This window comes from Wyeomyia smithii, chromosome 1, assembly GCF_029784165.1.
Source record: "Wyeomyia smithii strain HCP4-BCI-WySm-NY-G18 chromosome 1, ASM2978416v1, whole genome shotgun sequence".
Taxonomy (NCBI): Eukaryota; Metazoa; Arthropoda; class Insecta; order Diptera; family Culicidae; genus Wyeomyia; species Wyeomyia smithii.
This window is the reverse complement of record NC_073694.1, coordinates 32182405-32195071: the sequence shown is the minus strand read 5'-3', so window position 1 is coordinate 32195071 and position 12667 is coordinate 32182405. Positions and strand designations below refer to the sequence as shown.

Here is a 12667-nt window from a genome sequence, read left to right as displayed (position 1 = left end):
TCTGACCAGTCATCCCGATGTGATAATAATAATCAAATCTTCCGTTCGTTCTCGATGATACTTCCCCTACTCGTCTCCTGAAGCAGCTGCCTCAGCCAGATGTTCCAGGCCATCAGGCAGGCCGAACAAATCTGTTCAATAGGGAATGAATTGGATCGATTGTGGTTTTCTTAGAATTTGAATAATTTGAAGATTAAAATTTTACCGGCTCTCTTGTGTCTTATTTTCCCCCTTCCACCTGGTAAACCGCCGGTATCGGAGCGAAGGGAGTTTCAACCGACCGAAGAAAACTCTAACCATGCGAAACGTGGCTCGGGGATGTAGGAACAACATCGGGGGCTGGCGAGAGTGTTTCCAACGGTTTGTGGCTGTGATTGCCGTTGGATTAAATTAAAGAATGTTGCCCGGCTACCACCGCAGAAGCAGCAGCAGCAGCGACACCTACACCGACGCTCGAAGAAAAGCTGCTCAACATTTATATCGAAGGGTGGCGCGTTGTATTTGAGTTTATTTCGGGGGTTGCTTTGAATGAAACCATACGTTGATGTGCGTCACTGTGGAAACGAAATCGTATTCAGAGCAGCTTTAACGATACGGTTCAGTATGCCTGTGAGGACTAATTTACTCAGCCAGGAATGATGTTAATTTTAAATTAACTTTTGTCAATGTTCCTAACATATCGGTGAATTAGATGTGTCAGAGAATTTTGAATTTGGAGACTAGAGCTTTAAGTTTATTGTCACATACATCAACTACCCGTAAAAGAAGCACAACTTAAATTGATTCCACCAAATACGCAGTTTAGTATATCAATCCATCAACTTCACATTGTTTGCCGACAGATAATGCCGGATTAATATTTAATTGCATTAGCATTAAACCGATGTCAAATTTATCGAAGCCGTGCCTCCCGTGATCCCCGATCGAATTTATCTCGCTCGCTCGATATTCCCCCAAGGCAACCGCTTACCGCACATGTTAACACTCGCGTAAACACGAGAAAAATCACACTTTCACACTCACCTGCAACGCTCATGTTGCCGACACCGTGTGCAAGCTTGAATTCCGGTGCATCGCCGGAAATCTCGCATCGATACGAACCGCTCGACTTGATGTTCAGCTGCTGCAGCTGGATGCTGCACATGAAGCGATTGCAGAAATGTACCGGCGATTTCCGCACCACCGTCACGCCGTCCACCGGGAATATCATCACGTTCTGCTCCATCATCGGTGAGTACCTGTAGAGTAGCAAAACGACAGACAATATACACATGTAGGTATATGTTATATGTTTGTGTCCGTCATCAGCGATGTCCGATGCAAAGATGCGAACGAGCAATTATCGGAAGAATCCAATCACTGTGCAAATTCGATATTAGGCTGTGAAACTCGCAGCCATGAGGCTGTTATCTGCTTAAACATTGCATCTATCATACCTGAAGAATTCCCGCTCGTCTTTGTACCACTTGACCGAGTTCAGCTTGTGTGTGCCCATATCGTAGCTGCAGGACAGGGTCGGTGTATCGCGAACATCCACTACGTCCGGTACGATGATTTCCGTCAGTTGCAGCGTTCGGATCAGCTTGAAATCTGTGGAGAATGTAGAGAAATGGAAGCGAAGTTATGAATACGCATCACAGCTAGGAATCAGGGGACACCGTAGAGAGGCAGCTTTACAGTTCGACTGGACAGCAGCCGCTTTGGTGACCGCAGGCAGCCTGTCATGAGGTAAGAATCTCCGACGTTTCAAAACTCATTAGACAAGCGCAAATATTAGTCAGCTAGGTTTGAAACGCAGCACATGTTGTACGATAACAGCCTATATTGGATTTCAATGGGCTCTGTTTTTGATGAATTTTGCTTCTCAGATCAGTTAATGTTGACTGTTAAATTTACCTTCCGGGAAGTCAGCAAAACGAATGATATTTTCTACACAGGACTATGTCAACAAACCACAAGCTACCATTCACAACATGTTTAAATTACAAATTCCTTAGGAAAAATCAATGAAAAAGAAACTTATCAACAAAACATAATGCGGCTCCATGGTAGCAACTTTGGATGGAGACGCGTGGTAGCCAATTTTAACGCGTTGCAAGGAGAGCTACCACAATTTATTCTACAGAGACGGTACATAAAAATGATTGCTATTTATTGGTTAATCGTGGCCTTAAACTTCAGATTATCGGAAAGCTTTTATTGAAACTTTTCGCAGACGTAACTTGTAATATAAATGCCGATGAATTATTCATGAACGGCGGCGGACAAATACAGAATAATTAAAATAAATTAAATTAGAATATTAGATCTTGCTCACAAAAGTTGATACTGGATCAACAACAGTGAAATAACGATAGAGTTTGATACGCAAATTAAAAACTGCATATCACTAAGTTAAAAATTTTCACCGAATGTTAAAAAAAATAACAATAAAAAATCACGTGCATGCTGTCAATAAAACACCAAAACAACAATAAAATTACCGCAAAAGTATTTGAAAGTATCGATATCCTAACTATAAAGATTCAGAAAAACGCTGAGACATTAAATATAGTGGTAGATTTGCAGTTAGCAAATGATTTTTCTACGAGCTCAGGACTGGTAAAAGGTTGAGAAATTGCACTCGGAGTGGGAAAGAAAGTAGTGGTGGATCATATTGTGGTAGCTTTGAATCAATCGTGTTTAGAGTGTAATGGTTAACGCGTACAAAATTTGGTCACAATCTGTCAAGTGGTTATCTACACGCAAAAGTTCAAGTCTTGTACAATCATTGTACTTTCCGATTCGCACAAATTTTGCACTAAAATCGCACAATAAATGTGTGAAAAGGATAACGCAGCAGTTGTACTGCGAATACATTGACATAGATTGAAATCAGGATATGTATCATATACCGACACTTTATTCCTCACACCGAGTGTATTAGTGACTGCTCTTTCTCTTTTGCTCGTAGATTTTCCATATACGTGCGACGAGACTAGATACTTCACATATAATTTGCAGGTTGCTCTTTCGCTTCTTTTTCGGTTCGGATTGCGACGCGCAAGAGACGTCTCGTCGCTTTACGAAATGAGCGAGACACCCGTGCTGTACATACTTGGTGCCAGTGTTGTTAGTCTCACTTATACTGTCGGTGTGTGCTTGCTGCTACTCAGGGGAAAGCGTGTGTGCACAAGACTTGAGAAGCGTAGCATATGTCTCGTTCTCAAGCAGAAAGGAGGAGGAAGGTTTTGCTTCCCGCTCGCTTTGCAATGCTGCTTGATACCAGCTGAAACTGTTTAGGTGTAGTAGTTTGGAGCTGACAAATACATTGAAAAAACGCTAGAGCATTAATTGCGTTATGTCCAACACGCAATCATTGTACTGGTTCCAAACCACATCAACAATTGCGCTAAAAACGCACAATTTTGTACTGGTTTCGCACCATCCCACTTTTGCGTGTAGATGGCTTCCAAGCAAAAAGTGCTTCGATAAAAAATTCTAGGCGCGGTCGTGGAAAATCCTGCCTAGTCGCACAGGTGGGCAGTGAAATAGTTGAAAATCGACCATTTGACTGTGCTTCGTGTTGTGAAATCGTCCAAGAACACCCAGACCTCACAGTGGGGAGCTGACAGTGGAAGAAAACCGAGTGGTACGAAGCCAATGATGTTTTTGTGTGGAAGGATTCGACAAATTCTGAGTTAGGAAGCGCGTGCACCAGAAAACAGAACAAGTCTTCAAAAACGACCAGGATTAGAAGAAAGAGTGGATGAATGCGTGTAAGGAAGAAGAACACTTGCGGTGTTGCACAGAATTTGATGAGTAACGTTAAGTCCAAGGTGTGGAAATATAACCTAGGCGGGGAGGTTGAAGGTTTTTGGCACGTTCCGTTTTTGGCACGATCCAATTTTGGAAACTTTTGGTTCCGTTTTTGGCAACACAATTTTTTTTTTCTAATTCTTTCTAATCTTTTACTGATTGGCGGCTCAAAACTAATCCTCATAGTTCTCTACTAGTGTAAATACATACAATATATGACACATTTTTGGCAAATCGAATCAAAGGCTGGCAACGTTCTTTTAGAATTTAATGAACATTTGTGAGTGAGTAGGCCTTACTACACTAGAAAACTTTGCATACTTTTTTTTATTGAAAATTCATCCAGACTATCATTTGAAAAGGTCTGAAATTTGAACCTCTTTTCCATATATCGATATATCTAAATAATGAAAAACCAAAAAATGATTTGAAAAAAAAGGTCATCTCAGATTTTTTTAGACAATGGTTTTTAGATAGACAATTCAAGAGTGTGAAAAATGTTTAAGAAAAACGCATGCAATTTTTTGTAAATAAAAGATTATTCCCATGTTTTCTTCTTGTTTATATGAATAACGAAAGTTTTGTCTTCAACTTTAGAAACATAAATTACTTAACAAAATGTAGAACAAGACAAAGAAAGTACTGTTTTTCGAAAAAAAATCATTAAAAAAGTAAGCTATAAATGTTACAACCAAATTTTCTCAATTTCGAACAAAAAACAACATTGATGCAAAACATTGCGAACATTGAATCACAAAAATACAAAAAAAATATTTCTTCTCATTTTATTTGGTGAATAATATTTCTTAAGATAAAGATAATCGACTAGCTTTACTCAAAATTTTATAACAAATTATCAATGATGGCCTTTTGAGCGTTTTAACTTTTTGAAGATAAAAATACTACAAGAACAAACAGCACTGTTTTTCCATGTTGTTATCTTTCTACATATTTTGAACGCTGTTCCGTGGAACATTCTGTTTAATTTATTTAATTATAAATTACTTGAGAGGTTGAATAATAACAAAAGTTTTTTCACAAAGCTACTTCTCTCAGCCGCAATTGAGCACTTCACTCAATTATACCCAATGACTCTTCAGCAATAGGACAAGAAGAAGAAGAATATATGGGACTAATCCTTCGTTGCGCCTTAAGTTATCCGTTGAATTTTCACTCGTGAGACAAAATTATAGACACTTTAGGGTCTAAATAATATTTAAATGTTTTTTACCAATATTCAAAATGATAAAAAAGCAAAAATATGCTCAGAAAAAAAATGTTCCGTTTTTAGCACTGTTCCATTTTTGGCAACTGAAAATCGAAAAGCATGTTGCCAAAAACGGAACATACCTGTACTTACTTTATTTGTATCCAGGTCATTCAAAATACATCTCCAAATATACCTTATTCGTTAGCCAAAATTCCCTTTACTTTAAACACCCGAAAAAAAACAAAAATTCATTATTTTTCAACCTTCCAGAGAAGCATGGGTTTGTTTTCAGGCTCTTTCACCATTTACCCTTCTTTTACACTGAGCTCTATAATAGCTGTAACTTCCTCTAAACAAAAAATAAGTATCTTTTGCCAATGAAATTGGCCAGAATGACGCACGACGAATCTTCTCCAGGTAATTAGAATTGATGTTATTTGGTAGGAGGGACTAGGCCAATAGTATAAGTGAGGAACGAGCAGACACCCGGGTTTTTCTCACAAAGTGAAGAAGTCCACGAAAAAAAATCCAGTAGCCTCCATCTACCAAGATATGTTTAAAAGTTTGGCATTTAAACATATGTTAAAGATTTAATAAAAGTAATTAAAAAATACGAGAGAAGTCGTCAATATATTACAAAATCTACTAATGTTAATGAGCCACTCCATTTCAATTATTTCTTATTGCCTTGCTGATATGACGGAAACTTTACCCAATTGTATTTATGAAAAATCCGAGGAGCTTTCGTTGAAAATTTGAGAAGTCTATGATTATTAGGGTGGGGAATCGTTATATGGAAAAAACGAAACTTGATAGCAGAAAGCCAGAACCAAGTTTTTTTGTTCTATTTGAAGCCTCAAACAATCCTAAATTTATCGGAAGTTGATTGGTTTAGTCTCCGCTTGGCGCATTGCATTTCAAATGTATATAAAGATTTGTATGGAAAAGCCAACGTTTTTGCATTTTCTATTCTAAAGAGCTTAAAGTGACTCAAACCGTAGGTTCCATGACTCCAAATGGTAGGTTTTTTGATGCCTAACAACTTGGCCGAAGACATCAAAGAGTTAAGGTGTCCCAAAAGAATACTGGAGCTGTTCAAAGTTGAGTATGTCGAAATTTATGTTGCAAATCATTTTTTCTGCCAACACTGCCAGTGTACCGGCGTTAGTCAGATTTCCATCAGAAGTAACCTCTGAAACACATTGTAGATTCTACCTACGCCTAGAATATTGACCTGAATTTATTTGTTTGATCCAGCTGAGTGTATAAACTCGTTACGACAGGTTATTTCTGATGGGAATCCTACTGGCGCCGGTACATTGGTAATGTTGGCAGAAAACAAGATTTTCTGCATTTAAATCGACATACTCAACTTTGAACAGCTATGGCCTTAGGGACATCCTGGTTCTTCAGTGCCTTCTGCAAAGTTGTTAGGCATCTAAAATACTATACTTTTACATAATGTAATGCATTATTACATTATTATTGAGCTCTCTAGAAAGGTAAATGCAAAAAAGTAGGTTTTCCCATATAAATTTTCATACAAATTTGAAATGCAATGCGCCAAGCTGAGACAAAACCAATCGACTTCCGGTAAGTTTAGGGTTGTTTGGGGCCCCAAAAGGAACCAAAAAAACTTGGTTCTGGAAAATCGATCACTTCCCCCCCCCCCCCCCCTCAATTTATATTTTGGTTTTATTTAATAGCCATGAAAATAGTCCTACTGATGACCAAATAAAACTAAAACCTGCAGACGATAATTGTGGCTGAAATCAAACTTGATGATCGTATCTTAGGCAGATTAATACCATGATAGGCTTGTTGGGCTCAAGATATGCTGTGTTCTGATCAAATTAAAAGAACCAGTTATGAAGAAGGATTTTGGATGCGTTCCAGGGTTTATCCGAAAACAACAAGTCGTCTTGAATGGGTAAAATGCAAAATTATGGAATTCAATCCTAAATCAGCATTTTATTTTACAATATTACCGATACTACAGGATAGTTTTGAAATTCGAATGATGGATTAAACTATACGTTTAACAAAATTTAACAACTCATGGCATTTATTCATATACCTTAGTGCAGAAGAATAAAATTTTAATTGAAAATTCATTTTCAACAGAATTACGACGACGCGCAGTAATTACGATAAAAATCGTGGCCGGTTTCACTATAAATATTTCACGGCATGTGGTTTTACATGCACAAGAACGATTTTAATGACAATAATAATTAACCATTATAGAAAGAAAACTCAGACATTTCTGTTTTCACTACACTGTCGGAGTATAACATTGTCATTGAGAAATGAAGCCAAGATAAAATTTGGTGCTTTACACTTAATTTGAAGAATATATCTCAGTTAAAAATTCGAGGCAAGCAAATCGGTCTGTTGAAAACGTCTGGTCTTATGATGGGGCGCATATGAAGTTTTGATGACTGCAATAAACCTGGGCCAACTAGCCATGGCACATGCATATAGCTGTTGTTAATAGGTCTTCATAGCCGCGTGGTCGGCATTGAGGGTTTTATGTTTTGGTTCTATCTAGTACCAAAAAACTCAGATATAGCCTATTGTGTTACTTGGGACCTTTTCTAGACGTCGCTGTAGTCAGAAAGTCTACGGACTTAGAATTAAAGATTTTTAGGAAACCCACGAATACAAAACGGGTAATACCTAACACTTCAAACCATTTTTTTTTTTCAGCGCAAAATGGCATCTTTTCACTATATGGAAAGGGAAACTTTACCTCTCAGTAGAGCAGATAAACAAAAGAAATTGGAATACATTTTCGAAATTGCCAGACTAAATACTCCCAACCGAAAAGAGGAAGATTTTGTTACTTTATAGCAACATAATATTACTTTTTGTGTTCTATGACACCGCCTTATACACAAAGTGTAATAATCAAAAAGTAACAAATATATGACGGCTACACGCTTGTATATGTTTCTGGCGGAGAACATACAACCAGAACCGCAATGCATTTGTATGGAGTCTTCGCTCGCTGCATTTGTATTGATGCAACGCTCAGGTTCATTTCTGTCCCCTTTATTCACACATTATCAGAATCAGTTGACGGTTATAACTTCAAATGTTTAGTTAGAAACACTTTCGTTTCGTTCCTCAGTGTTTACTTGAAATGGAAATGTGTAATACCATGTGATCAGAGTTGCGAATGTGGTTTGTATCTTCAAACAGGTCCTAATGAGTTTCCATGGACTAATGAGTGTGTATTTTAGATAGCTTGCAAGAAGGCGAATGTTTGTGTTTTTTCTATAACGCAGTTTACAGATCGTGATGTGATTTCAAGAAGCATTTGAAGCCTTTGAAATCATCAACGTTTGCATGCTGTATGACCGGGAAAAATGCTGCTTGACTGCTCTTGTCGCGTTTTTTTTTCTCTACTCTGTATGCATACAACACGCACACCGGGGGAACTGGAGATAGGAGATACTAGTTAGGTCTGAAAAATGCTAAACGCCAACGCGAGCGATCGGGCGAGAGTCCCAGAAAAAAAGACTTATTTACATATTTCTATTCGGTCTGTCTGTCTGCCATCTTAATGTTTACACTGAAACGTTAAACCGAACACAAATCACAATAAAGTTTCATGCACAAATCGAAAGCTTTCCGTTGAAAAATGACATGCCATCGTGTTCCAGCATTATCACTCATGAAGTTGTAAAAACTGAAGAACGTTGGTATGAGAGCGGTGCGTATTGCGATCCGGAAGTTCGGGGAGGAAAATTACCTTGCGGACCTGCCAAATCCAAACTCTGCCGGAAGCTACGCGGCTCCAGAAGACGATGTACGAAGACCATACTAACGGTTAAGGACAAGTAAGGATGGATGCCTCACTGTCACTACCAAGGAAACATTGAAGGTTCTTATGATCACCCACTTTTTTTACTTTCCTGGATCGACAGAGACCGAAAACTGAATAGTGATGGGTCGCGGCGGGACAATTCGAGACATATGACGTCTCGGGAGTCCATCCTGCTGGCCCGTCGACTGTTCACGGAAGCTTCAATAGGTTGGACTCTAAGGTCATTCGACCCTATGAAGTCTCCAGATCCAGACGGCATACTACCCATCTTTCTACAAAAATCGGCCGCAGCAATCATGTTCGAACTCATCAACCACTTCAAAGCCAGCTTTATCCTGGGCCATATTCCGGATAACTGGCTAAAGGTGAAAGTAGTGTTTATCCTCAAAGTTGGAAGAAAGGATAAAACCCTACCTAAGACTTTCAGACCCATAAGTCCGACTTCATCACTTCTCATGTTGATGGAGAAAATAATGGATAAATATATCCGTTATGAATTTTTTAAGACTCCCCGCTGAACAGGAACCAACATGGCTATCGAAGCGGCAAGTCAACAGAAACTGCTCTTCACAGCTTAGTGACGTTGATTGAAAAGTCCCTGAGTTATCAGAAGACGGCGCTTTGTGCCTTTCTTGATATTGAAGGGGCCTTCGATAACACGTCCTTTGCATCAATTTATACGACTCTCTCCAATAAGGGAATCGACCATACTTTCAAGGAGCTACATACGCGCAATGCTCTCTAGCAGAGTGATCACATCAACCTTGAAAGATTCGTCTGTAACAATGTCAGTGATCAAGGGATTCCCGCAAGGAGGAGTTCTCTCGCCCTTGTTATGGTCACTAGTTGTCGACGCACTTCTCAATAAGCTTTTACAGCTTGGATACGAGGTCATTGGATACGCTGATGACATCGTCCTCATCGTCAGAGGTAAAGACGACGCAACTCTGTCGAGCCGAATGCAAGCGGCTCTGAATGCCACCACGTTATGGTGTCTACAGGAGGGTTTAAACCTAAACCCCTCAATAACAGTCCTAATCCCATTCAGTAGACGAAGGAAGATCTCCATCACTCCTCCACACCTAGCAAGGTTCAGCTCAGCGGTTTACTGGCCCAGAGCCGTTTCTGGGTACGTCCAATTCTGCTATCAAAAACGAACTACTAACTTGGGAAAGGCTAGAAATAGCATCCCAATGGCAACAGGTACAGGGTTTTAGACAAGCTCAACAGTAAATCTATCCGAACCCCGGAACCGCCAGAAAGTTACTTAGTCTTAATCGTAGTGAAATACGGATAATCACGGGACTCCTTACCGGACACTGTCCCACTTTTTATCTTTCAAAGAAAATCAGTGTAGTGTTAAACGACACCTGCCAATTTTGCAAATCTGAACCAGAGAGTTCAGAGCATTTGCTTTGCTCTTGCGAAGCTCTTGCTTCCTCTAGGTACAACTTTCTAGGGAGCTACCTTTTAACTCCATACCAATTATGGAGCTCTAATCCCAATCAGGTCATTAGTTTCATCAACTATGTTGTAACTAATTGGGGTACAGGTTTACAACAAAACAGTTCTACTCCATCAATGAGTACGAGCAATCCGTAACCTGTGAACAGCAATCAAAAGACAATCAGCAAGACTGTCGCAGTGGCATTACAGTACCCAGTGCCCTTCAGTCATACAGGAAAAAAAAATCTTCATCACCGATTAGGCGTCGTACACAAATTACGTATCGCTAAAAACCTAGATTTCAGACCCCCTCCCTCCCCCCTATGTAACGATATGTAACGTTCGACATGACTCCCCCTCCCCTAAAATTACGTTACCCTGATCAGCTACACCCCTCTGAAGTTTTCAATTTCGAGCAAACATCACAGTTACGTAACTGTCTCTACTACCCCCGCCCCTCCATTCCGCCTATGTAACAATAAGTAACGCAGACTCAACTCCGCCCCCCCCCCCCTTCATGCGTTACGTAATTTGTGTACGAGGCCTTACTTGCATCGGAAAACGCGATAATTGTTACCAAGAAAATGAATACTCCAAATTGTCCCGAAATTCGTCCCATTGAACGATTTTGGGCTCTGGTCAAGAAGTATCTTCGCCAACATGTTTAGACAGCGAATACCGTGGAAAAATTCAAACGATATTAGAATCAGTCTGTGCAGAACGTTATGGAAAACATTAGAGAAAAGTCCGAGCACTTGATTATAAATGACGGTTGTCGGTCGCTTTCATGAACTGTTGAGAAATAATGTTGATAAACCATATGTTAGGGGATTTACATAAACATATAAATATTTATTATATAAATAAAAAAATACTCATTTTTAATGTTTTTGAATCACGACCAGTGTTATGAAAATGACTGCAAGACAATGACAGCAAATTTTCAACTGATCCGGCTCTCATTGTATTGCACAGCTCTCTCTGCTCCCCACACGTTCGGTAAACAGTCCGACAGCAACTGACGACAGCACACATGCAACTCCATATGGGCTGTTATTTTTAATCTCCTTCATCTCCTCTGTTGGTATTTCCAAGCTGTCGCAAATGACAGCCTATAATCTTCCGACGTCCTTCAACACGAATTCGAGCGGGATGTCAGGTGATTATGATTCACGACTGTAAGGTCGATAAAAGAATGAAAGAAAGATGGTGCGAAGCACGTTTTTTTACGTGGGGAACAATAACAACAATGGAATCGGTTTGTTTTGTATTCAATATGCCACCAGCCTGTGAAAAAGAAGAAACGAAAAAATGCAAGTCGATGACAGCCGCAGCCGATCAGCATGCTGTCAACAGCAACAGGACATCCTCAAAATGAGTAAACTAGGCTGTCATGTCCGAACGAACAAAATACATGCGCAAGAATGAGCTGTCGTACGCAATACGAGACAGTTTCTTTGTCTTGTGTAAGCTGTAGCTGTATGTGAGCTCTCATAGCTCATGCATGAGGCTGTTAGAGTGAAAAGTGAGAAAAGTCGTCAGTATAGTGTCGCTCTCCAGTCATTTTCCTAAGCTTGATCACGACTTAGTTTTGAGAAGGTATTGTTTGAAAATGATATTATTAAATAAAAATATTTTCAAAGCCAGAACGACTCATTTGATCGGAGTTACGTCTTCGGTGAAGCTGTAAATAATAATTTTGTCTTTCTAAAAATAATATAGAGCACGAAAAAAAATTTGTACAAAAAGAAATTAAAATTACATTTTCTCAAAAAACACATTTCTAAACATTGCATTTTTCTCTAAAACCACAAAAATCTATCTAAACATTAATTGTTGTCTAATAAAAGAGAAATGAAAAAAAGCTAAAATTTACCAAAGCAAAGAAAACTATTTATTTCTGAGCATATATTTTTCAAAAATACAACAGTGTTATTTATAACTTCGCCGAAGATGTCACACCGATCAAACGAATCGTTCTGGCTCTAAAAATCTGTAATCTGTAGTCTTTAATACCATTTTCGCATAAACCTTTTTTGAAAATTAGTCGTGATTCAAAAAAAAAAATAACTACGCAAAATGATTCAATAATCCTAGAGGACATCTCTGCAAATATGATTAGAAGCAATTGATTTGTTGTGCAACTACCCAGGTTTCTGTAGTCCGCATTTTATATTATTTACAGTACCACTATTGAAGTAAGTGGCATACTTATTACTGAAATCAGTGCTATGTGAGATTTTTTATTCTTTCGTTTCAAGCTTCTACGAATATCGGTAAATCACAATTTCGTCGAGGGATCTCATCATACGTTCCTCAATGGTCAGGTTTTTCAAAAGAAGGATTTGTTACGTCAACAGGAAGGGGTCGTATCGAAACCT

The 12667-nt window shown here is 39.0% G+C and overlaps 1 protein-coding gene across 1 annotated transcript in view; it reads right to left on the bottom strand.

Moving 5' to 3' along the window:
* LOC129719073 (uncharacterized) overlaps positions 1-12667 on the bottom strand; it is a 57637-nt gene that overhangs the window by 40896 nt on the left and 4074 nt on the right. Inside the window, exons 2-3 of the mRNA XM_055670458.1 lie at positions 1437-1590; positions 1024-1238 (exon numbers count right to left, since the gene is read on the bottom strand). Of these exons, the coding sequence (XP_055526433.1) occupies positions 1024-1238; positions 1437-1590 (369 nt within the window). The remainder of the gene's footprint in view (positions 1-1023; positions 1239-1436; positions 1591-12667) is intronic.